Source organism: Hemiscyllium ocellatum, chromosome 16, assembly GCF_020745735.1.
Source record: "Hemiscyllium ocellatum isolate sHemOce1 chromosome 16, sHemOce1.pat.X.cur, whole genome shotgun sequence".
NCBI classification, from domain to species: Eukaryota; Metazoa; Chordata; class Chondrichthyes; order Orectolobiformes; family Hemiscylliidae; genus Hemiscyllium; species Hemiscyllium ocellatum.
In genome coordinates, this window is record NC_083416.1 from 36,802,868 (window position 1) to 36,830,764 (window position 27,897).

The 27,897-nt window shown below is 40.5% G+C and overlaps 1 protein-coding gene across 2 annotated transcripts; it reads right to left on the reverse strand.

Moving 5' to 3' along the window:
- Window positions 1-384: 384 nt before the first annotated feature.
- On the reverse strand, window positions 385-27,893 carry kiaa1191 (KIAA1191 ortholog). 2 transcript variants are annotated; one of them, XM_060837129.1, is made up of 9 exons: window positions 27,771-27,893; window positions 27,501-27,551; window positions 9,696-9,787; window positions 9,201-9,388; window positions 6,627-6,744; window positions 3,965-4,089; window positions 3,081-3,190; window positions 1,996-2,138; window positions 385-1,164 (listed from the first exon to the last, which is right to left on the reverse strand). In XM_060837129.1, exons 3-9 carry the CDS (start codon window positions 9,721-9,723, stop codon window positions 947-949), a joined length of 930 nt encoding a protein of 309 aa, XP_060693112.1. In that variant the 5' UTR covers window positions 9,724-9,787; window positions 27,501-27,551; window positions 27,771-27,893; the 3' UTR covers window positions 385-946. The 2 variants fall into 2 exon arrangements, with proteins under 2 accessions (XP_060693112.1, XP_060693111.1); XM_060837128.1 differs by lacking the exons at window positions 27,501-27,551; window positions 27,771-27,893 and adding an exon at window positions 9,952-10,206.
- Window positions 27,894-27,897: the final 4 nt, after the last annotated feature.

A 27,897-nucleotide genomic window follows, 5' to 3' on the forward strand; every position in this document is an offset into this window, starting at 1 on the left:
ATGGTATCAATAGAGTTGTAATGTCAAGAGTTCAAATCCAATTTAAAATCAATCCATGAAAAAGGAATGCATCATTTGTCTCATGAAAAATAAACTTGGACTGTAAAATTTTACAAAAACCTTTAGCAACACATCTAGATACAAAAGAAAATCCTATCAATTTGTACCACAATGCTGTTATTTAAAAAACTAGATTTGTAATTTACAGTATATGCCTGATTTGTACAAAGTTCTTGATTTGTTTTTAAATGCATCAAATCAGAAAGGCTTGAGCACAGTACATCTTTGATCAGCAAATCTGTTTAGTCACCCATTATAAAATATGGTTACCACAACACATGCCAAACTGGAAAAAAAAACAGGACCTGAAATACAGCCACAGAATTAGGTGCAAGAGTTTATTTAACTATCATACAATTCCATAAACAGAGGTGTACAGGTGGCTCATTAGTATTGTGTGCTATCTCAACAGTTTTTCTCCTGACCTCACAGGAACCGAAATGCATTTCCTAACACCTCGTTAGTTACATTTTACAACAAGGCTACATGAAACCAAGCTTGCTAGTCAGTGTGGACTATAACCAGAAACCTCAGCACATATCATATCAACACCAAGGCTCTCATTTTCCAACTTGGCTGCAAGTGTTCTTTTTTGGCTGTGGAGCAGTGAACATGGTAAAGACAACAGAAATGCTGCAATTCAAGCTTTTTGGTGCAAATGAGCATTGAATTTTAAGTATTCCAAACAGGCTCTGATTCTACAACAGAATTCAAACTGCTCTTCCTTCTCTGCTAATTTTGTCCCTCATTTTAAAAATAAAGTCTTTAAAAGAATAAGGGTAGCTAGACAATAGCAAATAAAGATCTTATGGGTAAGGAGGAAGTCAAAAAGGTTTTCTCAAACAGATGCACTCAGCCAACACAATCTAAAACATGGTATAATACACTAAAAGCCTGTAGGAGCAAAGATATTTAGATCTCTAGGCTTTACAACACAGGTACGCAGAGGCTGCTTTTTTTGTCCTTCTAGCACCGATAGCTCCATGTTAGGTGGTTTCAAATTTGCATGATCTTCTGCTATCTGAGCAGCAGTGCCCTGAGTACGCATGATGTCCATAGGGGAAGGCTTTTGTAAACCTTTGTAATTTTGAATAGCAAAGGCACCTGGAGAAAAATAAATGCATTTGTTAGCATTAAATGTCAGAAATTTCAATTAAATAAATGAGAGAGAGTAAATTTCAAATCAGCCAGTAATGAAAACTAACATAAATGACATTAAGACCACAAGACATAGGAGTGGAAGTAAGGCCATTTGGCTCATTGAATGGCGGAGTGGACTCAATCATGGCTGATGGGCATTTCAACTCCACTTACACGCATCCTCCCTGTAGCCCTTAATTCCAAGTATTTATCAATCTCTGCCTTGAAGACATTTAGCATCCCGGCCTCTACCGCACTCTGCAACAATGAATTCCACAGGCCCACCACTCTCTGGCTGAAGAAATGTCTCTGCATTTCTATTCTGAATTTACCCCCTCTAATTCTCAGGCTGTGTCCACAGGTCCTAGTCTCCTCGCCTAACGGAAACAATTTCCTAGTGTCCACCCATTCCAAGCCATGCATTATCTTGTAAGTTTCCATTAGATCTCCCCTTAATCTTCTAAACTCCAATGAATACAGTCACTCAATTTAACTAAAAGTAAGCTTTCAGAAGGGGTCACGCAAGCAAGTTTCAACATTCATTGGAATAGGATAAAATTAATACTGAATTGAAAAGACAAGGATCTTCGTACAAGATATATTGTATTTGACAGATCTAATGGAATGCAATAGACTACTTTGAAGAAATAATGCGCTGCACCAAGGGCATACATATTTCATATGGATTTTCAAAAGGGCAACTGATCAGATGCTGCTCTTCACTCAACTCGAGGCAATATTCAGAAGGTTAGGATTGAAGTGGTATTAAGCATGCTCAAATAACAAACTTCCCACCTGGTTCAGTTGCTTTGAAATTCTGTGTAAGCATGAAAGGTCTCCATTTTTCAGCTGCAGTGGAGTCACTGGCAAGTGTAGAAAAGTCTCCATCTAGACTTTTACTGCTCAAATCAGAAGTTGCTCCCTGGCCAAACAAATATCTGAAAACATCACCAAAACAAAAAAGAAAGTTAAAATATTTCTTCCACCTCAATGCAAAGCATGATTTGACACAAATAAGTCAAAAAAAAATCACAAAAACTAAGTTTCTCTGCGAGCTGGCATAAAGAACCACAAAATAAGCTCAGCTCCCAACAACAGATTCTCCACTCTACTAGTGGTTTTTTAGTATTTGTGAAGGTCTAGTTTCCTAATATTATGACTTCGCAATGACAGCATCAGAAAAAAATTATTGTCTGGCTAGCTGCTGTACAAAATTCACAATCAGCATACAACATAATGGATATCAATTGGCAAACGAAGAAAGGTACTTTTATGGTTAGGAATGCAAAGGAGGAGGATAATTGACGTGAGTAGTGTACAGTGCTGTGTTTCACCAGTGCTCTTATGGAACTGTGGTAGTGTCCATATCTCTAGGTCAGAAGACCAGGTTCAAGTCCTACCTGTTCCAGAGGTGTGACAATGACATATCTGAAGATTATTAAAATACTTTCTGTTTTGCCACAAATTAATCTGTAAATAGTTCTGCATCTTTGAAAGTGTAACTGTTAATTCTACTTGAATTAAGTAGATGTTCTCTGGTGGAATGTGGTTTGCATTTTCAATCGATTACTCGCTCATAACGGACAACATCCCCAAGATCTTACCAGCATAAGAATGACTGTTTCAGGTATTGTCCTTCTTGGATGCAGTTTATCCACATGTATCCTTCATGATAAGTTCAATTTTCTTTTTCAGTCAGTGGCACTAATTCACACAAGTCAGTTATCAAAGTTTAGGGAATGGATGTTTTATGGTTAATTTTTAGATGGCCAAGTAATAATTTGATTTTTTTTTAAAAGCTAATAATTCAAATTTTATTGTATGATTAAAGTTCACCCGGCTTGCAGGTATTTTGCTAGTTTCTTTAACAATTTCTGTACCTGCGATTTGGCATTGGTGAGGCCTGTGGAGTCCCACTGGGTGTTGATTGAGCTGATGTGGATATCTGCTTGTCTTCTTTTTTTGAATCCATACTCTGTATTTTGAATTTCTGTTTTAAAAGAATTGCAAACATAAATACAAAAAGAGGCAGCCGAAGACCAGATAGATGCAATCTTAATGACAATATATTTGTTTGATAAAGCTGCTGTAAGTACCTTGGAAAGTTTTGTCTTTAAAAGGCACAAGTAGTTGTGGTATTCATGCAAAACGTTGAGTTAGTAAGAGTGTTACACAACTGACTTAGTCAGCAGTATTTTGTGGCCCATTCCAAGTCTGTCCTCAGTTTACAGAGTTTAGCAGCTGGAGCTGACAATGGACCTGAAACACTACTTTCCAAAGGTGGTGCTGGCTGACCTGCTTCCAACATTTTTTATTTTGTTTTTAGGGGAGCTGTTCCTCAACTTTGGTAAGAACGAACAAAAATAGCCAATTACATTTGTAGAAAGTTAAAGTGAACTGTGTTGGTAATTGCTCAATTGAATGGGATCAAGGATTTTCTTATAGTTGAATAACCCATTTATCATCTAATCTCAATAAAAGATTGGCAATAGAAAGAGTTTACAGCATTAGACCAGGACTGACCCTTATCCATGATTTTCACATATGCAAAAGTTTGAATCACTTTAAAAAAAAAGTGATGATCCAGCAATAAAATGGTTATTAATAGTCTCAACATGGCTGTTCAGAGCAAAGGAACTAAAACAAAAAAAGGTGCCAAAACGTCCATTAGGATAACAGAGATGGATTGATTTTATCGGTCATTTTTACCTGCAAAAGGTGAGAATGGACACAAGGCATAGGTGAAAAAGTACTCCATTCTCACCTGTAAGGCTTCCCCAACACGGTGATAGCTGGCCTCCTCTGCAACAAGGCCCTTGTGTGGTTGGTACCCTGCATCTGTTAGGCCAGCCTGCTTCTCAAATCGCTGTATGCTCTCCTGTGTCTGCTCTAATAATTAAAGTGTTAAAAACAAAATACTGAAATTTAAGAAAATCATTAACATGTCGACTAAATATTCAACAGCGAATGGTAACTGCAAGTTATAAAATAGCAACAGAGCTGATATTTAATACTCCAAAATTATTTAACCAGATGACACCCAATAACAAATTTCATTTACAAAAAGGGAATGATGCCTCAAGAGAATTTTACAGAATATAAAAATGGAAAAGAAAATGCAGAGTTGATTGAATCAGGGTCCAAAGTGATGAGAAATCAAACAATTCCAGGTAACAGCTAAAAGCAAAATAGAAGAGGCAAGACAGAAGAAAATTGGAGAACGAACAGTATTGAAATGTTAGTGAGTGAAGGCCATGGGAGAATAAAAGTGGACTCCTTGAGAAAAGTAAAGTTTAAACAATAATGTGAAGACTAGTCAGAGTCATACAGCATGGAAACAGATCTTTTAATCCAAACAGCCCATGTGGAACATAACCCCACACTGATGAAGGGCTTTTGCCTGAAACATCGATTTTCCTGCTCCTCAGATGCTGCCTAACCTGCTGCGCTTTTCCAGCGCCACACTCTTGAATCTAATCTCCAGCATCTACAGTACTCACTTTTGCCTATAATCCCACACTAAACTAGTCCGACCTGTCTGCTCCTGGACCATATCTCTCCAAACCTTTCCCATTCATGTATTACTCCAAATGTCTCTTAAAATGTTGTAAATGAAATGAAGCTATGAGTTGGGAGGGGTGAGAAAGTGAAAGCATTTGAAGAATATCAATCCTGGAATTAACAGATAGTGTAATCAACCAATGAAATGCAAAGTTTAATTGGTACAGTAGATAGAATTTTAAATGAATTGCAGAACAGTAATGGGGAACATGAATGTGAAATTGATAATTGTACTCAGGACTTGGAAAATGTTTAAAACCTGTTACATTTCAAAAAGCAAAAAAGGGGATGAGTGGATAGATAGAAAAAGTCTGCCATCAAATAGATGTTCTGTTCACTTCCCTTTTCAGAGTTTTTAAAAAGGACTATTCATTGCTTGACATGTTAGTCTCACTTTAATCCAAACACCTGCATCCCTTCCACTGACACTAAGAAGCCCTAATATCCCTATAGCATTAACCACAGTCTCTGGATTACTTAGTCCAGAGACATTACCAGAACATCATCTTCCATTTTTACCCCCTGCCTGACCTGCACCACTTTTGCAGTTATTTTATCATTTCCAGAATTTTGTTTTCTTTTTGTTACAAAGGCAATGTGAACCAGGTGAGTATTGGAGAAAACCCACCATAGGTGAGAAAAACCACACGGGGGTTGCGACATTAATGGGCAAGAGGCAGAAGCAGGTAATATGGTGATCAAGGGAAGACATCTATTCAGAAGCTTAGTATTTTGCTTAGACCTAAGCTAACAGATTTTGGGTGTTGAGGCAGCTGAAGTAATACAAAAAAAACTTGAAAAAGATGGTTTTAAATTTTGTTTACACCAAGTTGAAAGAAATTTTGGTTAGTTTACGATTAGGAAAGGCAACCCTGAGAAGAGACAATCAACATACACATACCACCATTATTAGACACATTCAAATGGAACCGGTAAACTTTAGTATAAAAGATGGATTATATCCTTCACCAATGTGACAGTGTGGTAGTGGTCAAGATAGTTAATGGAAGCAGCAGTTAGAACAGTCAAATAAGGGATCATTTATTACTGACCAGGATTGCCTGAATTGGCTAGACTGCAGTGTCATAAACAGAAGTGGTGTGATATGTGGGTTTGCAGTTGAAAGGCACAGAAATATTCCAAACGTTTGAAGGCAATCATCATTCTTTTTGGTTTGAAAAAAGAACAAACTAATATTTGAGACAATGGTGTTGTGACAGATAGAGATAACACTGGACAGCTTTACACCAGCAAATTGATAGGATCGCGATCCACATCTAATTAGGTCTGTAATCTATACCCAATAGAGTTGGTTATCTGGGATTATAATGATTGGGATCTGGAACGGGTGGAAGGTGGAAATATAGCTATTATTATCACAGGTACACATTCCCTTGTCCAAAATCCCTTTGTTTCGGGGGGGGGGGGGGGGGGGGAAAACGCGTGGCACTTGATTTGCAGATTTCAGAATTCAGAATATATGACATCTTCACAGTGAAATACAAAGAATCTTAGTAAACAGCAGATCCATGTGCGACTAGTATAAGCACCACACCACCACCATATCTGAGTGACGTGGGTTGAGTGGGTGTGGAGTTGGTTCACCTGATCACATGCCAAACAACCTTGTTATGCAGAAAAAAACCTTCATGGAGAAAACTTTGAATTTCGCAGCTTTTTGGATTTTGGAATTTCAGATAAAAGGATTATGTACCCGTACAGCTAATATGTAGACTATTCTATTATTTTATATGGTGTAAGTAACAACATGACAATATCTTCTAAAATCTTTACCATTGCATTTAGATGTACAATCATGTTTGAATCAGCAAATCTTAATGTAGTGGTTTAAATTGACATCTTACTTGTCATAAGTGAGTTCATGATGACAGAAGTTGCCTTGGCTTTCACCACATTGACTTTGCTCTCGCTTTCAGCTATTGGCGCCACAATTGAAGATGAAATATTTTCTCCATCTTCCACCTGAAAGAAGCATGAAGTAATGAAACTTTTTTTTGTTGAATATTTAAATCATAATGCAATTTCTTGTATTTGCAATTTTTATGCATAAATATTTGCATTACCTTCAAGAGCTGAAATCTGCACTTGTTGCATAAATAACAGTTGTAAAATTAAGCTTTCCTTATGTCTGGGCAAGGTATTTTTCCTTATTTAATGGATAATACTTTACAGTACAGATCTATGCATTTTCGCTTAATTTTTTTCAAAATCTGCAGCATTGATTAAAACTGCCACAAAATCTTGTACTTCTATTCCAAACACTGGCACCATTCATTTCTAGACCTGTTCATGAACTTTAAATTGGAGTTATATTGAAGCTGTTACAAACAAACAACTTTAATTAATACATATATGAAGAATGCCAAAAAGGGCTAAACTAGTAAAAGAAACTTGCCAGTATAAAAATAAAATCAATTTGAAAATACTGCACAATGTTGTGTAAAACAGGTCTAAGAGAAGACTGGTATAATATCTGCACGGACCAATGTTAACTGTTTCATAATTCTCCCTCAATTTATATACCCTCCAAAATTACAGCCTCCAAGCTTAATAACCCTTCAGATCATTTTCCCCAAACAAAAAAAAAATCACTGAAATAAACCTGTGAAGTCACATTTGCTAAATTGTTCAATAAGATTGCATTTGTCACAGTCTGAAGACATGCCAAAAAAGTGATTTACAGAAAGTAACATCAGGTTAGCAGCAAAACACTTTACTACAGTCACAAGTATACCAAACATGTGTCCCACTAGTGTCAGGAATTTATGGTATATTTGAAAGAAGAGCAACAAACTGGAAGTCAACTTGCAATAGATGCATGCCTCATCAAAACAGTAATATATTTTCAAAGTTAAAGCAGAGGATATTATGATCAAATTGTCAGGCAGCATATAAAGCTCCTTGATAGGATTGCAATCAAGTATCTTTATTGAGGAAAACTTGTAATGGTGGTAGTGTGCCAAACCCTGGGACAGAAAGTCCAGGTTCAAGTCAGACCTCAGGACATGGTGGTCACAGTGGCGTGCCATAACACTAGGACAAGAAAATTAGACCAACCTTTTACAGATCTGTTTCCAACCCCACCCCCCACCCCCACCACCAACAACCTGCTTTAAAAATATTTTTTTTAAAATGGTTAAGATAGCCAATTTGCTTCAGAGGAGCATTTCAAAACAATAATACCCACAACATAAACAGATATTAAGACACTCGACCATAGTGGCACAAACCGACAATTCCGAAGACCAGAGCCTTTGTAGCGGTGCCTTGTATTTTTATTTTTTAAAAAAACAAGGGAAGGGGGTGGGTGGTCACAGCTAGAAATCCAATCCTGAAGTTGTTGGATAAAAAAAAAGAAAGAGAGAAGAAATGTAGAGAAAGACAAGGAAAAAAATTGTAGCAGTCCCAAAGTAAAAACAATTAGTCTGAGTAGAAGCTTCCTCATTTCAGTACTTGACATAGCAGAGGGCTTTTTCTTTTAATTTTATCAAGAGACGTAGGCATGACTGGCTGGCCAATATTTTTGGTCCAACTTTAGAGACTCTCGCGAAAGTGGTAGCGAGCTACTTCTCAAAATGCTGCAGTCTGAGAAGGATTGTAGTATTGGTAGTCACCTGCATACATGGTCTGTTTTCAGGCTGATGAGACAACAGCATGTAATCTGAGAGAGAAAAAAAATCTAATGAATTTTTTGATAGCAGTCCAAAATGTTGCTTGAAAAAGTCCTTGGATTGAAAAGCCTCCATCAAATGCAACTAGACACATACCATTTCCAGCCAGAGTAGAGATAATTGCTTACACAAGCTGTGGAGAGAAGTCATCTTAGCCACAGACATTGGGGCCCTATACAACAACCAGTTTGTGCTACTATCCATGAAAACCAGACACTGCAGCAAGATTTATGCCATAAGGGACAAGATCAGGAAAATATCGAATCTCACCTGACAACTGAAAGTATATGAGATGTAATTATATGTTGTATTCAGTTGGAGAACTCACCCTGATTTTATTGGGAGAAAGTATGTTTCAATTGCTGCTAGTCAGTAGAAATTGCTTTTAAACAAACCTTGCTTGCTCTTGTTTACTGAGTAAATATTGCCAAGTCCTGCCAGTCACCCTGCTTCCAATAGCGGTGTCAATAGACAGTTCATAGAATAAAAAGAGGAAAAGATCACTGCAAACTAGAGTCAAAATCTAGAAAAAAAACTGACGAGTCTTCTGCGGAAAAATATTTCATCAGGCAGCCTATACAGAAATCAGCAATCTTAAATGGATGTGAAATGAAGAAAGTTGAAAAATCTACAAGAACATCTCTGCACAGTGTTCAAAATTACACAAGAGAAAACTCAATTTGTATAGAAATAAAGGTATTTCAATATTAATGCAATGGTTCAAATGATTATAAATACAAAGTATACCATAGATAATTGCTGATATTTCCGTTCTGGAATTACAGGCTGTTTCCACAATATATTGCTTCCCATATCAGGAGGAGGGGGTGTCATTGGCGATAAATCTTCCAAGGCGTCATCATAACTGAATGCCCTACGGTGTATCCCAATGGGTAGGGTCAGCTTTCCCAGTAAGCTCGAAGGATGCTCGATAGCTGCAAAAGGCATGGACAGTACATTTAATTTAAATTAGATCACATTCCTCGTGCTAATTGCCACAGCAATATTCAGTCGTCGATAATAACGCCAGGGTCAGGTGCACTTAAAGTAAAATTTCAATCTGTGCTGTTATAAACAATTTGGACTATTAAATTCGGCGCACGATATAATTTACATTGACTTAAAAACTCCATCTTAAAACGCAAACAACCCGCCACAGCAAATGGATGAAATTCAGAAAAGGTCTGCTGCTGTGCCTTTAAAAGGGAAGAAAACGCAGCAGGAGAAACGAGCCTAAATTACCAGGAACGTTATGTTCATTCGAAGCCATCAGAGCGGTTTGACCACTAGCCACTCCGGGGGTAACACACAAGCAAGTGTTTGGATCGCTTCACCTGTTAAAACAAAATAAAAGCTTTTGGAAAAGGGATCAGACAGCATCCTGCAGCAGTTGACGCCGCAGTGCGCCCCTCTGCCCTGCACTGACTAAGACATGATGCTCACGTCCCCGAGTGATGACACATAGACACTCCGCTGTGTGTAAGAGGGGAAGACCTACCGCAGTAACCGCAGCGCGGGGCACAGGCCGCCCCAGGCCTTCAGCCTCTTACACTGAAACATCGTGCGGCTTTCAGGTCCAGACCAGCTCACAAGAATGGGTGGGGTATTCGGGATGAGAGTGGAAGAGGGTTTGCGTTGCCGGGGGTGTGCGCGCCAGCAGCCAGATTCTTCCCGAACGATTGAAAAACAACTTCCAGCTCGACTATACGGCGCAGTGCCTTTTATAGCGTGACGCCATCCTCCTCCCCCCACCCCGCCTCCAGCATCACCCCGGGCTGTGACGCAACGCCACCACGAGCGCCAGACCATCCAATCAAAAGGAGAGCTGGGCTCCAGCCTCCCAACAACCATGGAAACACGACGTCATTCGGAGCACGCGTCTCCCCATTTGGAAGAAAAACAGAATTTAGTGGAAAGGCTCCGAAGGCCTGGTAGCAGCACCTGTGCAGAGTAATGTTTCGGGTCCATCACATGCTCAGAACTGATGGTAGCAGGGAAAAATTATTTTTTTAAATATAATAAAGTGGGTGTAAGGAGTGAACGATAGATGGAGATAGAGCCCAAAAAGAGAGAGAAGAACAGTTTGCAGAGAACACCAAAATTGGAAATGTAGTGGACAGTGAAGAAGGTTACCTCAGATTACAACAGGATCTGGACCAGATGGGCAATGGGTTGAGAATTGGCAAATGGAGTTTGATTCAGATAAATGCGAGGTGCTGCATTTTGGGAAAGCAAATCTTAGCAGGACTTATATACTTAATTGTAAAGTCCTGGGGAGTGTTCCTGAACAAAAAGACCTTGGAGTGCAGGTTCATAGTTCCTTGAAAGTGGAGTTGCAGGTAGATAGGACAGTGAGGAAGGTGTTTGGTATGCTTTCCTTTATTGGTCAGAGTATTGAGTACAGGAGTTGGGAGGTCATGTTGTGGCTGTACAGGACATAGTTTAGGCCACTGTTGAAATATTGCATGCACTTCTGGTCTCCTTCCTATCAGAAGGATGTTGTGAAACTTGGAAGACTTCAGAAGAGATTTACAAAGATGTTACCAGGGTTAGGGGATTTGAGCTATAGGGAGAGGTTGAACAGGCTGGGGCTGTTTCCCCTGGAGCATCAGAGGAAGAGGGGTGATATTGTGGAGGTTTATGAAATCATGAGGGGCTTGGATAGGATAAATTTACAAAGTCTCTTTCCTGGGGTGGGGAGTCCAGAACTAGAGAGAATAGGTTTACGGTGAGAGGGGAAAGATAAAAGAGACTTAAGGGGCAAATGTTTAATGCAGAGGATCGTACATGTATGGAATGAGCTGCCAGAGGAAGTGGTGGAGACTAGTATAATTGCAACATTTAAAAGGCACATGAATAGGAAGGGTTTGGAGGGATATTGGCCTAATGCTGGCAGGTGGGTCCAGATTGGGTTGGGATATCTGGCCGGCATGGATGAGTTGGACCACAGTGTCTGTTTCCCTACAGTCTCTATGACTCTATCCATTCCTTTGACTGTCCAACTGGTATAATGGTCAGCCTAGGAGAATGAATAACTAATAACAGGACTATTAATGGCTACGAATGTGTTATGTGTAATAACAGACCATGTGCTAATACGACCTGGTGTGTGAGGGTTGGGAGAAAGATATGGAAAAGGTGCCTCAAGCACCTTGTTGAACTCTGCATTGAGCCCAGAAGGCTGTAGAACTCCCTAACATTAAATGAGGTGCTGGTCTACCAGCTTGCGCTGAGCTTCACTGGAAACACTACTATAAGCCAGAGATAGAGATGTTGGCTAGTGGACAAGGTGGTGTGTTAAAGTGGCATGCAACTGGAAACTCAGGGTTTATTTTGTGGGCAGTATTCTGCGAAGTGGGCACTCAGTCTGCACTATTTCCCCAATGTAGAGGACACCACATTGTGACTTCAGTAGGTTAGATTGAATGAAGTGCAGGTAAAGCACAGCTTCACTTGGAAGGTGTGTTTGGACCCTTGGATACTAAGGAACAAAGTAAATAGACAGGTTCTGCAGTTGCAGAGGAAGTGTCATGATTGGGGCTGGGTGGGGTAGTGGTGGGGGTTTTTGGGAGTGAAGGACAAGTAGACCAGGATGTCCTGGAGGGAACAGTCCTTGCAGAAGGCTGACAAGGGAGGGGAGGGTGGCTTCTGGTGGTGGCATCCTACTGGGGTGGCAGGAAAGGGTGATCCTCAGACTGGATACTGGTGGGATGGTAAGCAAGGACTAATAGGTCCCTATCACTGCTTGGGGGGAGAAGAGAGGGAGTGAGGGCCGAAGTGCAGCAGATGGATCAGACACAGATGAAGGTCCGATCAACTACATGCTGGGGAATCCTCAGTTGAGGAGGAAGGTAAACATTTTGGAGGCCCCTTTGGTGTAGTTGACATCATCATAGATATGTCCAGCATGGAAACAGACCCTTTAGTCCAACCCGTCCACGAAGACCAGATATCCTAAATTAATAAAGTCCCATTTGCCAGCATTTGGCCCATATCCCTCTTAAACCCTTCCTATTCATTTACCCATCCAGATGCCTTTGAAATGTTGTAACCGTACCAGTCTCTTAACACTTCCTCTGGCAGCTCATTCCATACATGCACCACCTTCTGTGTGAAAAATTGCCCCTTAGGTCTCTTAAATCATTCCTCTCTCACCTTAAACCTATGTCCTGTAGCTTTGGATTCCCCTGTGCCAGGAAAAAGACTGTCTGTTACTCTATCCATGCCCCTCATGATTGTATAAACTCTAATGAGGTCACCCCTCAGCTCCAGGGAAAAATAGCCCTAGCCTATTCAGCCTTTCCATATACCACAAACAGTCTAATCCTGGTAACATCCTTGTAATTCTTTTCTGAAACTTTTCAAGTTTCACTACATTCTCCCTATAGGAGGATCAGAATATCTCAGCAAGGGGCCCAGCAATCACTTCACTTGCTTCCTACAAAGTTCTAGGGTACACCCGATTAGGTTACGGAGATTTATCCACCTTTATGCATTTTAAGACATCCAGCATCACCTCATCTGTAATATGGGCATTTTTCAAGATGTCACTATTTATTTCCCCACATTCTCTATCCTCCATATCCTTCTCCACAATAAACACTAATGCAAAGTACTCAGGAATCTAATCAAAGTACTCATTTGGTATTTCCCCATCTCATGCAGTTCCACACCTAGGTGGCCTTGCTGATCTTTAAGGGGCCCTATTCTCTCTCTAGTCAGCCTTTGTCCTTAATGTATTTGTAGAATCCCTTTGGATTCTCCTTAACTCTATTTGCTAAAGCTATCTCATATTCACTTTTTGCCCTCTCGAGTATATTCCTACTGTCCTATTATACTCTTCTAGAGATTCACTCAATCTCTGCTGTCTATACCAGATGTATGTTTCCTTTTTCTTGACCAAACTTCAATTTCTCTAGTCACCCTGCATTTCCTACACCTACCAGCCTTGCCCTTCGTCCTAACAGGAACATACTTTCTCTGGACTCTCGTTACCTCATTTTTGAAGGCCTCTCATATTTCAGACTCCCTTTACCTCCAAACATCCACCCCCAATCAATTTTTGAAAGTTCTTACCTCAGTCCTCCAATTTAGAACTTGAAATTTTAGATCTGGTCCAGTCTTTTCCGTCACTATTTTAAAACGAATAGAGCGGATGTGATGGAGAGGGAGGAATTATGAGAATGGAATAGAATCTTTACAAAAAGCAAGGTGAGAGCATGTATAGTTAAGGTAACTATGAGAGTCGGTTGGTTTGTAGTGAATACTGGTGGCTAGCCTATCCCCAGAAATAGAAACAGATGTTGAGAAAGGGAACGGAGGAGTCAAAGATAAACCATGTGAAAGAGGGAGAAAGGGATGGAAATTGGGAATAATATTGATAAACTTTTCTGATTCCAGATGAAAGAAGGAAGCAGCATTGATAGTATCATCGATATATTGGAAACATTTGTGGATGGGGGCCAGAATGGCACTGAAACAAGAAATGTTCTACGGGCCCAACTAAGAGACAGGCATAACTAGGGCTCAGTATCGAGAGTGTAGGGTTGGGAAAGCACAGTTGCTCAGGCAACATCCAAGGAGCAGGCGAATCAACATATCGGGCATAAACCCTTCATCAGGAATGATGCTGATTCTGCACGACCGGCTGTGCTTTCACAGCACCACACTCTTGACTCTGATCTTCAGCATCTGCAGTCCTCACTTTCTTATAACTGGTGAACAAAGTGAGAGAAATTTTTTTTAAATGTTGTTCAGGGTAAGGAGGAGCTCTGTCAGGCAGAGGAGGGTGGTGGTGGATGGGGACGGTGCAGGTCTTTTTACCAGGAAGAGGAGGAGGAGAGCGGAGACTCTCCTGAGGAGGATGGAGATGTACAGGGATTGCACCTCCATGGTAAAGTGGCGGCAGCTGGAGCCCACAAAGTGAAAATCCTGAAACTGTCGTAATGCATTAGAGGAATTTCAGATGCAAGTGGGAAAAGGATTGGAGAAGGGCATAAAAAAAAAGGTAGGAACAGATGTGTTCTGTGGTGCAGGAGCAGGCAGAAATAGTGGGTCTGCCCAGGCAGTCCTGTTTGTGGACTTTGGAAAGGAGGTAGAAGCAAGTTGCCCGGGTTGGGAGACCATCAGGCTGGAGGCAGTGCTATGGTGTGGAAGAAGAACACCAGATGAAATGAGATTAGTGGCCGTAGTCGACACAATGGCCTCACGTTCCATGGTGGGGTCATGGTCCTGGAAAGTAGGTGGAGGTATCTGAGACCTGGCGCTCAGCCATCAGACAACATCAGCACAAGCCTTGTCAGCAGACTTTCTGCTGATTTAGAACTCTGCTGCAGAACTGTCAAAAATTTGAATAGTCCAGTCTCTTTTATTAACTGTTACTTTAAAAACAAAAGCCATTGCACTAAACAATAAGAAATGGCGATGGATTCATCTGCCTGTCTGGCACTAGCCAAACAAAACAGTAGAGAAAGCAGAGTTTACATTTTGGATCCAGTGACATTTTCTCAGAAAACCGATCCTCTCTCACAGAGGCACACCACCACACTTGTGGCCCACACCTGCACGTTTGCACTGTTCTCAAAGTGTTAGGGCCTGGATTGACCAATCTCGACCAGGGGATTAACTCTCAGTAGCTTCACCATGCTGGAAGACTGGCAGTATTCAGCTGTGGCTTAGAGGTAAGCAGGAGAAGATTGCACAAAATATTTGCGTGGGACTGTTCCAGAAAATGACAACTAACATTTATAACAGGGTCCTGATCTTATCCTTATACTTCAGGAGAATTGTTACAGCACAGAAGGAGGCCATTCAGCCCATTGTGCTATACTCGTTCTGTTACCGAGTTCCAGTTTCCTGGATTTTCCCCGTATTCGTGCACATTGTTTCTAAATAATCATCCAATGCCCACTTGAATGCTTTAATTGACCCTGCCTCCATCATATTTCAAGACATGCATTTCATACTTTCAACTAAAGGCCAATTTTTACTTCAAAGATTGCACAGTAGAAACACTGTCCTGGACTTTACTCACTAGGGCTAATCATCCCATGCTGCTTCAGACCTCACTTGGCGAGCTTTTGTTTTTTGTGAAATGTGACCCTTGAATGTTTTCAAAACTCATTCCTTTTGTGCAACTTTTCAACTCCTCATTTACTCAATGCTGAAGATCGAGAAAGGGGAAAAGAGCAGCTCCACCATCTTCTTCACACTGAACTCCTCAAAGCCCTTAAACTATCATACCATACTACTGAGACTCCGGTCACTTTGCTCACCTTACATAAAAATCAGGTAGATACTTAGTGGTTGATCTCACCAGTTCGGCAGCAGAGGCCTTGCTTTACTTCCCTAATCCTGCCGCCAAGATTAAGAGCTTTCGACTTAAAACAGTAACTGAGTAAAATACTAAATTTCAGGCATCAGTTCTAGATCTTTACACATGATTAACCTTTAACATTTAAAACTCTGAGATCCAAGATGGCGGCGACTCAGCAAGTCTGAGTTTACAGTGCTCTTCCCAAAACCTGGGTAAAGTGAGTTACTCACCCCCACCACACTTACCAAACCACCCCAAAAAATTTTCTAACCTTAATTAGCTGCTTACTATTATATTTAAGCAGTTTAATATTAAGTGGATAATGAGTAAACCAAAGGGATCCCGCAGCTCTCAGAAAACAAAGACCCCTCCCCCACCCTCCTCTCCTCCTCCGGCTGCAGCTGATGTAAAAACAGGCCTTGAAGAGATGATTGCCAGGCTGGAAACGACACTCGTCAATTTCATCGCAGAATCCAGACAGAGATGGAATGCATTCGAAGAAAAGTTACAGAATCACAGCCAGGCTCTCGAGGAACTGCAGGGCCGAGTGAAGGGGGCGGAGCTAAAGGCCACGACCTCCGAGGCTGCAGCACAAACAGCTGCAGAACAGGTGCGAGCTCTGGAGCAGAGAGTCCGGGCCTTTGAAATCTACATGGATGACCTGGATAATAGAAATCGGAGAAAGAATATCCGTCTTCTGGGCCTCCCTGAACAAGAAGAGAAGGGACAGTTAGTAGTATTTCTGGAGCAATGGCTGCCCCAGCTTTTAAACCTGGGGGCTGAAACTGACCGGGTAAGGGTGGAGTGGGCCTACCGGGTCGTAGTACTCGGATCTGGCCCAAACCAGCGCCCACGCCCGGTCCTGTTCCGGCTGCAGAGTTATAGGGAGAGGCAGATACTCCTGGATGCCTCCAGAAATCTTGGAAAGGATCCTAAAGCTATGATTCATGAAGGATCCAAGATTATGTTATTTCAGGACTTCTCCCCGGCTTTGGCACGAAGGAGGAAGGCGTTTGATGAGGTGAAGAAATGTCTAAGGAACTTAAATATTCAATACACCTTACGCTACCCAGCGACGTTATGCTTTACCCACGAAGGATCCGAGTATAATTTTAGATCACCAGAAGAGGCTAAGGAACTTTTAGACTCGTTTAAATAAATCGTAAGAGACAATTTATGTTGGCTTGCCTCTTCCACACTCTGTGGGGAGAAGTGGATACTTTACTCTACTTTACTTTTGCTTCTGGGAGCAGGGTTGTCTTCTCTTGCTATTTTATGTTATTATACTTAATTGTAATTTGTTGGAGTTGTAATTTTATAGTTATGTGTGTTTGTACGTGGCATTGATGCTATCAGATATACTCAGGTATGGGTGGGGAGGGGTGGGGGTGGGGCGCTCACTGTCAACTCTAGCTCGGTATTATATCTAAATCCTATTAAGGAGCGCCCGGGTCAAGGGTGGGACACTGTTTGGGAGAGGATATGGTGGACCTTTAGAAAGGAAGTAAGGCCCCCTGAGAACAAGGGGGAGGATCTCCATTCAAACATGTTTTATTTTTTTTGCTCTTATTGTTTGGAAATAGTTTCCTTTTTATTATACTGTTATGAGTGTATTAGAGAACATTTTCTCTTGTTTGAAGGATGTAAGTGACTCAACTATACACTCTGGATAATTGTGGATTAGATTAGTAGTTAACTGAGTTTCATTGTTTTTCCTTCTTTAGTATCATTCCTTTGAATTTTGATGATTATATATTTAAGATCTATTTTTATATTAATGTTTGTGCTTGAAAGTTCTGTTTATTTTTGTAAATCTGTCAAAATATTAAATTTCTAATAAAAATATCTTTAAAAAAAAATTTAAAACTCTTATTCCCATTTGCATCAATTTTGTGTTACTACTCTGAACAAGAGCACTCCAGGCTGGATGTTGCTGTAACCACTGCTCCTGGTGACTTCTCAGTCTCCCTCCCGATGGCCTGAATCACATTTCCTTTCCCTCCAACCTTGACTGTCGCAGCCCTCCATCCCAAACCAATGTATTCCTAAAACTCTCCTTCTCCATCCCATAGATTCACCACCATGGCTCCAGGCCTCAAGCTGAGTGAAAAGTCCCTCACAGTGCACTACTTACTACTGTTTCAATCATTATGTTACTGTCTTGCATTTGGGAAGAGAAATGTCCTCTGATTGAAGGAGTAGCTCCTTGTTGAAGCTTGCAGCTATACTGACCTGCATTTTAAACAATGGCTTGGCAAGTCAAATAGGACCCCTCAGGATGGCCATTTTGGAACAATTCCAATACCATCCTAATAAACCTAACATTTCAGATGTAGGACTGGATGAGGTTACAGAAATAAGAGGACAATAGCATAGATAGTTAGAAAAAATGGAAATGATTATCTTAAAATTGAAGCATCACTGAACTGTGAATAAACAAGGGTCAGTGAGCACACTGAATGGGACATGGTACGAGTTAGAATACAGGCAACTACTTATTTTGTATAAGCATAATTTTTTTAAAAACAGTAAGTTTACCAGTATTTTATTGGAATAGTTCAGTCTAGAAGTAGCAAAGATTTGAGTGGAGTTTTCAGCAGCAGGCAGGTTACAGCAAAGTTAGAGACAGGTGATGTGACAGATGATGCAGTATTGGTACTGAAATGACCTGGAGATTCATCTCAAGGTCAATTAGGATGCCAAGGTTACAAGTGGTGTAGTTCATTCTCAGTTTCCATAGAGAGGAATGGGGTCAGTAGATAGAGAATAAAGTTTACAGTGAAGATATGTACATATGTGGGCCAAGTATGTTTACTATTTCCATGAATGTCAGTTCATGGAATTACTAGGTATGAACTTCTTTTAAAAGCTGGAGATCAGTATTAAAAAAAAGACAGGTACTATGGAAAGATCATATGTAAAGCTCTGAAATATTTTGGGATTGAATCATAGAGATGTACAACATGGAAACAAACCCTTCGACCCAATTCCTCTATGCCGACCAGATATCCTAAATGAATCTAGCTCCATTTGCCAGCACTTGGCCCATATCCCTCTAAAGCCTTCCAATTCATGTACCCATCCAGACGCCTTTTAAAATGTTGTAATTGTACCAGCCTCCACCACTTCCTCTGGCAGCTCATTTCATTGAAAAGATGATGTACAGTGTGTTAGCTTTTGTTGGTAGAGGGATTGAGTTTCGGAGCCATGAGGTCATGTTGCAGCTGTACAAAACTCTGCTGCGGCCGCATTATAGGAAGGATGTGAAGGCACTGGATAAAAAGGTGCAGAGGAGACTTACCAGGATGTTGCCTGGTTTGGAGGGAAGGTCTTATGAGAAAAGGCTGAGGGACTTGAGGCTGGTTTCATTACAGAGAAGGAGGTTGAGAGTTGGCATAATAGAGACATACAAGATCATCAGAGGATTAGATAGGGTGGACAGTGAGAGCCTTTTCCCTTGGGTGGTGATGCCTTGCACAAAGGGATGTAGCTTTAAATTGAAGGGTGATAGCTATAGGACAGCTCTCTGTGGTAGGTTCTTTACTCAGTAGAAAGGATGTGGAATGCCCTGCCTGCAACACTAGTAGGCTTGCCAACTTTAAGTGCATTTAAGTGGTCATTGGATAAACATATGGCTGATAATGGAACAGTATAGGTTAGGTGAGCTTCAGTTTGGCTTCACAGGTCAGCGCAACATCGAGGCCGAAGGGCCTGTACTGTGCTATAATGTTCTAAGCCCTTGTCCATTTACCCTATCCATGCCTCTATGATTTTATAAGGTTACCCCTCAGCTTCTGGCGCTCCAGGAAAAACAGCCCCAGTCTATTCAGCCTCTTCCTGTAGCTCAAACCCTCCAACACTGGCAACATCCTTGTAAATCTTTTCTGAACCCTTTCAAGTTTCACAACATACTTCTGAAGGAGACAGAATTGCACACAATATTCCAAAAGTGGCCTAACCAAGTCCACAGCAACATGACCTCCCAACTTCTGTACTTAATGCTCTGGCCAATAAAGGAAAGTATACTAAATACCTTCTTCACTATCCTGTCTACCTGAGGCTCCACTTTCAAAGGAACTAAGAACCTGCACTCCAAGGTCTTTGTTTAGCAACACTCCCCAGGACTTTACCATTAATTGTATAAGTCGAAGAATGTGGTGCTGGAGAAGCACAGCCGGTCAGGCAGCATCTGAGGACCAGGAAAATCGATGTTTCGTGCATAAGGTCTTCATCAGAATTCCTGATGAAGTGCTCATACTCATAACGTCAACTCTCATCCTCCTCGGATGCTAAGAGAAAGTGAGGACTGCAGATGTTGGAAATCAGAGTAGAGAGTGTGTTGCTAGAAAAGCACAGCAGGTCAGGCAGCAGCCGAGGAGCAGGAGAATCAATGTTTCGGGCATAAGCCCTTCATCAGGAATGACGTTTGTAGGACGGAGCTGTGAGATAAATTGGGGGGTGGTGAGGTAGCTGAGAAAGCGATAGGTGGATGAAGGGGAGGGAGAAGGTGACAGGTCAGAGGAGGGAGTGATGGACAGATCTGGATGATGGTGCCGAGTTAGAGGCTTGGGACTCGGATTGGGGTGGGGGGGGGGGGGGGGGTGTGGAATGAGGAATCCTGTGTGGTTGCAGGGTCCCAAGGTGGAAAATGAGGTGTTCATCCTCCAGGCGTCGGGTGGCAACGGTTTGGTGGTGGAGGAGACCCTGGACCTGCATGTTCTTGACAGAGTGGGAGGGGGAGTCCCAGAGATGTTCTCTGAAACAAGCTGCAAGAAGGCGTCCTGTCTCTCCGATGTTGAGGAGACCACATCGGGTGCAGCAGACACAGTAGATGACATTGTTAAGAAATACAGATAAATTTCTGATGGATGTGGAAGGATCCCTTGGGGCCTTGGACAGATGTGAGGGGACTGGTGTAGGCACAGGTTTTACACTTCCTGCAGTGGCAGATAAATGTACCAGGAGTGGGACGTGGGCAGGTGGGGGCATGGACCTGATGAGGCAGTCGTGGAGGGAATGGTCTTTCCGGAATGCTGATAAGAGTGGGGAGGGAAATATATCTTTGACGGTGGGGTCAGTTTGGAGGTGTCAGAAGCGGCAGAGGATGATGTGATGTATGCAGAAATTGGTGAGTAGAAGGTGAGGACCAGAGGGGTTCTGTCCTTGTTGTGTTGGGAGGGGTGATGTTCAAGGGCCTTGGTGCATGAAGTGGAGGAGATGTGCTGAAGGACATAGTCAACCACGTGGGAAGGGAAGTTACGATAATGGAGGAAGGAAGCCATTTGGGACTTTGAGGTGGAATTGGTCATCCTGGGAACAGGTGTGTTGGAGGCAGAGGAATAGGGAAGAAGGGATGAAGTTTTTAAACAGGACATAGGGTGGGAGGAGGTGTAGTCTAGGTAGCTGTGGGAGTCGGTGGGCTTGTATTAGATGTCTGTGGTTAGTTAATTGCCAAAAGATGGTGATGGAGAGGTTCAGGAAGGGAAGGGAAGTGTCCGAGATGGTCCATGTGAATTTGAGGTGGAAGTGGGTGTTGGTAAAGTTGATGAACTGTTCAACCTCCTCATGGGAGCACAAGGTTGAGCAAATACAGTTATCAATGTAGCGGAGGAACAGGTGGGGGGAGGGGGTGGGGTGTGCAGGTGTAACTGCGGAAGATGGACTGTTCCACAGATCTGACAAAAAGGTAGGCATAGCTGGGTCCCATGTAGGTGCTCACGGCTACCCTTTTGGTTTGAAGGAAGTGGGAGGATTGGAAGGAGAAGTTGTTGAGGGTGAGTCCAAGTGAAATTGAGGTTGGGGTGAAAGGTGTTGGTAAAGTTGATGAACTATTCAATCCAGGTGAATTTGAGGTTGGGGTTTGAACTTCTCGGATGCTGCCTGACTGGCTGTGCTTTTCCAGCACCACACTCCTCAACTCTGATCACTACATCTGCATTCCTCACTTTCTCCCATTAAGTCCTACCCTGATTTTCCTTTATAAAAGGCAGCACGTCACATTTGTCTAAATTAAACTGCATTTGACATTCCTCAGCCCATCAGATCAAGGTCTTGTTGTACTCTGAAGTAACCTTCACTGTTCGGTACACCTCCAATTTTGGCATCATCTGCAGACTTCTAACTACAGCTCCTATGTTCACATCCAAATCATTTAATAAATGACGAAAAGCAGTGGACCCAGCACTGATCCTTGTGGCACACCACTGGTCACAGGCCTCCAGTCTGAAAAGCAACTCTCCACTTTAAAATAACTGAGGTAGGACCAAAATGAGCAAGAAAGGAACATCAAGGTTAAGTTCAAAATGTGAAGCAATGGTGTGAAATATTGATAAAAGCAACAGATAAATTGGGACACAGTACAGTTGCTGCAGACAATATTAACATAAGAGAGCTGCAGGGCACCTGATCAAACTCCTATCCCTAGTTAAGTCAAAAATCACACTACTGATGTACCCTTCTGAACTGCAGAGTCGTCTGCAGAGCTATCAGATTTTGAGATATTGTATGGTACTGGGATTGAGGACTGTGACCGTATTTATAGGGCTGTCATTGCCATGACATTTTTTAATTGAACCCAAGTGTTCTGGAAGACGTTTGTAAAGATCTTGAGCAAACAATATAATTGCTCCTTCAATGTGTAGAATGTCTGGATTGCACTGCTGGATTAGGTGGAAGAGATTGCTAGATCGCATGGGTGGTTATTTTTAGAATTGAGGACATTGCTGTTGTTAGGTTGATTAAAATGTGTCAACTCAAAATGTAATAAACAAAGAAAGCACTGAGGCCACATACGATGCTGGTCCAAGCCACTCAATCCTCAATACAGGGACCTGATCTCCTTTCTCCCATGTGTGTAAAACTGCAGCTTCTTGACTGCCAAAGGGACACATGCCTTAATTAACATAAAAGCTGCATGCCTTATCAGCAGGTTGCTATGGTTCCTCAGACTTCTCAAGTCCTCTGTCGTTATCATTTAACATCATATCAATTTTGGGCTGGTCATTGGAATGTGAATGATAGTAAATTCTCATGCTGAAAACATTTAGCTTTATTTGTCTGTTTTGTTTCTAGCCCTTGATCAATTGAAAGAGAATAATGTAGAAGTGAATAACTTGTCAGGATTTAAACATGCATGATAGAACCAGATGCATGACCCAGTCTATCTAAATGAAATTTGTCTCTAGTTTTAGTTTCCTAATAAGTGGGGAACGTATTCAAAATGTGAAAAAAAAAGTTAGAGAAGAGCTATTGAACTGATATCTAGTTTAAGCATCTTTAGATCTTGGCGCCAGCTTAGAAAGTTAAGACTTTTTACTTTGGAAAAGCAGAACTTGAAGAGATATAGATTAATGATACAAGATATCAAAGTATGAGTTTCAGTCTGAGTGGATAGACTATTTTAACCAAATAGATTAGGGAGGACCAAGGAAAAAAACCTATAAGTTATGAAGAGACAGAACTGTTTTCGCTGCTAGGAGATTTTTATTTCACATACAGTTGGTGGCTCCTGTAATAAATTGCAGGCATGTGCAGATTCAATTTTAGTGTTCAAAGGAAACTGGATGAGTTTCCAAGGTACAAATTATCTCTACAGAAAATAGACAATAGGTGCAGGAGTAGGCCGTTCTGCCTTTTGAGCCTGCACCACTGTTGAATATGATCATAGCTGATCATCCTTAATCAGTATCCTGTTCCTGCCTTATCTCCATAACCCTTGATTCCACTATCCTTGAGAGCTCTATCCACCTCTTTCTTAAATCAATCCAAAGACTGGGCCTCCACTGCCCTCTGGGGCAGAGCATTCCACACAGCCATCACTCTCTGGGCGAAGAAGTTTCTCCTCATCTCTGTCCTAAATGGTCTACCCCGTATTTTTAAGTGGTGTCCTCTGGTTCGGCACTCACCCTTCAGCGGAAACATGTTTCCTGCCTCCAGAGTGTCCAACCCTTTAATAACCTTATATGTTTCAATCAGATCCCCTCGCAGTCTTCTAAAAGACAGGTTAATTTTGGGGAAGTTTGTCAGACAACTACTTTGGCCTATTGAAAATGCTTGATCATCTTCCAGAGTTAGAGAAAAATAGTCTAGAGCTATTCCTAGCTTTTTCTCCTCTTGCAGGTGATTACATCACTGTGGGGTTTGATGTTGACACCATGCCAGGATAGAATAGGCTCAACGATCCAGCTGGCCCTCCAATCATTTTTCACATTTGCATATTATTAAATGAGATACTCACAATCAAGAGAGAATCCATACTACTGGCATTTCAGTTACTTGTATGTGTCCAGAAGAATTTGCAGTCCAAGTTTTGGAATGGAGAACATGAAGGAAGTGTATTTGTATATGTCTGTGTTATAAAATACACACACACACATACACACACATACGTATACAGCATATAACATGTGTTATTCACAATTTACACCCATCAGTCATTCCCCTATACAGGGACCAGTACAAACACAGAAATCACAGAATTAGGAAGCAGCATTTACTAAATTGACCAACACTAACGCCTTTCTTACCTTCCTTGAAGGCCCAATTAAAGAGTTTTACTGAGTGAGATGGTTGGAGTCGAATTCGCTACGACTGGATATTTATGGATCTTGTCTACCTTATTACAAGATATTAGCATGATACCACAGAAAGTGTTGCGCATTCAGTAATACAGAAATAGAACTAATCCAAATCAACATCTATTAAAATACTTCTAAAATCCATGTACATATGCAAAATCTGATCATCAACAGTTTTATTTCACACATGTAGACAGTTTCACATAATATTTCATATGTGTTTAGATCTGTATTTTATGGATGGTTTAGGAAATCTGATTAGTTGCTTGTTGGAACCAAATTTGCTGAAAGCCCAAGAGCATGACTGGGGAAATAATGTATAAAGATAGAGACAAAAGAGAAAATGACTTCAAATTAACACAATTTTTTAAAAATAAAGTATTACTTTCTCCAATGTTTTTAGTAAACTAATTTATAGTTGAGATTTCAGATTTATTCAGCATGCATGCATTTAGAAAATACACTCAGTCCTCATAATCCACAATAGATAGGGAGCATGGACTTCCCACAAACAAAGATACCATTCAGACTGCAATGTTTACTGAGACAGATCAGATGAAACAATTGGGGCAGAAAAAAAACAGGAGGTCTCAGGCCAAGTTCAGGCAGCTAAAAAGGAGAATCAGCAGATAAAGAGGACTGAGTGTAGTGGAGGGAATTTGCAACTAGGTTTTGGAAAATTCAATTTGAAACAAAACATTCATTTTAGACCTACTGGAAGAAGACATCTCTTAACAAAATGTGAATATTTTTAAAATCTGAATTAGTTAAAAGGAATGCTTTATCAGACTAAAACAAAACCACAGAATAATGGACTGATAGATTGCAATAATATATTACTGAAGTCATACCAATTATAAAATCCAATGGCCTCTAAATATTTTCAGTAAATTTCTTTTTAATATAAATGAACTGAAGTCCCTCCTCTTGTCAGATTTAAGTAAAACTCTCCTTTTTAATTTCAAGGCATTGATATTCTTCCTAAGAGTATGATATCCAGAACTGAACCTCAGCTGAAGCCTAACCAATGTTATAATACTGTTTTAATATAATGCCTTGATTTTCCACTCTCTTCCTCGATTAGTAAACTCAATGATTCCAGACACTTTTCTCTCCATACTCTTTAAAATTGTACAGTTTGTCATATCACCTCTCTTCATTGTAGCATATGTATAATTTAACAGTTTCCTGTCTTAAATTTCACCATGGGCTTTCCCAATTCACCAGTCTATGCTCACCTGCATCTATTACAGTACTCCTTATTGTTTAGTACATTTCTGAGTTTCACATTATTTGCAGATTTTGAAATTATTCACTGTATCGGGATGATAAATAAATAAACAAACAAACAAGCAGCAGTCATACCAACCCCTGAAGAATACCAACATGTTCTTCCTCCAAAATTATATTTAAAAAGCCACTACTCAACTTTCTATCCTGTAACCAATTTTGTATCTATGACACTACCTTTACTTTAATCTTGCTAAGAAATTATACGATATTTAGGGCAATATGGTGGCACAGTGATTAGTACTGCTGCCTCATAGCACCAGGGACCCAGGTTTGATTCCAGCCTTGGGCAACTGGCCATGTGGAGTTTGCACATTCTCCCCAAGTGTCAGTTTGCTCCAGTTTCCTCCTGCAGTCCAAATATGTGGAGATTAGGTGGATTGACCATGATAAATTGTCCACAGTGTGCAAAAGCCCATGTAGAGTTATGGAGATTGAGTGGGTCTTCAGAGGGTTGGTGCATACTTGATGGGCTAAATGACTTCTTTCTGCACTGTAGGGATTCTATATAATCTACTCTAATTTGCCAAAACTCTTTGAAACTCCATGTATGTAACAACCTCACTGATCAATCCTCAACATTACCTCAAGGACTTAATCAGTTAATAGCCCATGATGTGAGTCCAATATGATTTGCTTTCAATAAATCTGTGCTATTTTTCCATAGTTCCAGTCAGTTTTGTCTGAGATGACATGTTTCCACCACTGCTGTTAGAGAATGACCGAGTCATAGTTGCCAGCATTATCCATAGTCTCTTTTTAAAACTGAAGCACATTTGCAATCCTCTAGTACTTTGGTATCACTTCTACACAAGCAAAGATTTAAAGCGTTTAGCCATGCAAAATCTAGGTAAATTCGACATCTCAGTAGCCTGAACCAAGTATTTTTTTCTACTTTGAGGATGGTCAAACTTGAAATTATTTTTTTCTCTCTCATCCTATTCAGTATTGTTAGATACTGCCTTCCTGTGTGCCATTACATTGACAGAATCCTCTCCACTGAAGGCAGATTCAAAAATAACTAATATAGCAATTCAACTATGTCTTCTATTTCCTTTTTGATGTGTTTGCCCTTTCTATTTACTGCTCTTTAACTATTAATGTTTGTAAAAAGACCTTTAGATTGCATCATGTTTGCTACTCATCAATATTCTCCTAAACTCTTTTTCCCCCTGCTTAGTTCACTTTCCCATATAGTTTGTATATTCGGTATGCTTTTTTACTGTTAATTATGAATCTTGCAATTGTTGCAAGTCTCCTTTTCCTGCCTCATTTTAACTTCTATGTCAGTGTTTCAGTTTTGGATGCTCTTCCTTCACAGGATAATATCTAATGTGTAAACTAAAATCTTTCCTCATTGAAAACCTCCCATTGCAAAATTACTGTTTTACCTAAAAGTTTTGATTCCATCCTTCTTAACCTAATCATTTTTCATTTCACAAGAGAAGTAGCCCTTCTCCAATTCTGTTTTTTCCTAACTGTATCTTTCTCTTTTCATAAAGATTTTAAACCTAATGAATTATCTTATGTTTAATGTCAGTTTCAATGATATCACGTTCCAGTTGCTCCACTTCATTCCCAGAATTAAATTTAGCTTCTTCTTTGGTTGGGTGGAAACATACTAACCAAGAACATTATTATATGCATCCAGGAATTCCCCTTTCTTTCATATGCTTACTATCCCATTTTATATTTAAACATTTGCAGTACAATTGTTTGTAATCTATTTAGTTCATTGTATTTTATCTATTATTCAATTTCTTGAGAGTATTTAGTTAAAAGATTGCAAGATAGGAACAGAGATACTGACTGGGCCTCCTCACAAATTTTACAATACTAATATTGACAAAATATAGTTTTGCTTACTTTACTTTGGACAGTAGGAATTTTTCAAAGCTTGTTCTACATAGGTAGAGCCTGTGGACAGAAATAAGTAATGTTAGTATTGTTTTAAGATACAAATAACTCTTACTTGATAAGATTGCGTTTCCGAGTTTAAGCTCCCTTACGTAATATATTGGGCTTTTGCAAACTTAATAGACTATAAGCAGGTACGATAATTATCCCTCTAAATACAGTTCAACTACAATGAAAAATAATTAATTGCCACACTACAAAAATGTTTCAATCGTCCACCTCATTGCTGTAATCTGAAGACATTTCATTTATTCGGGGCCAGCCAAACTATAAGCGGATAAACCGTGAGACTTAGACTTCTGTCTGGTTGTTATCATGCGTGTTTATAAACTGAAGTGAAATTGCT

Coding starts and splice junctions, on each gene's coding strand:
- kiaa1191 (XM_060837129.1), bottom strand. CDS start 9,723: ATGGCTTCGAATGAACATAACGTTCCTG. Junction 9,389..9,695: donor GAATGAACATAACGTTCCTG/GTAATTTAGGCT, acceptor TGCCTTTTGCAG/CTATCGAGCATCCTTCGAGC. Junction 3,191..3,964: donor GTGTTGGGGAAGCCTTACAG/GTGAGAATGGAG, acceptor CTTTTAAAACAG/AAATTCAAAATACAGAGTAT.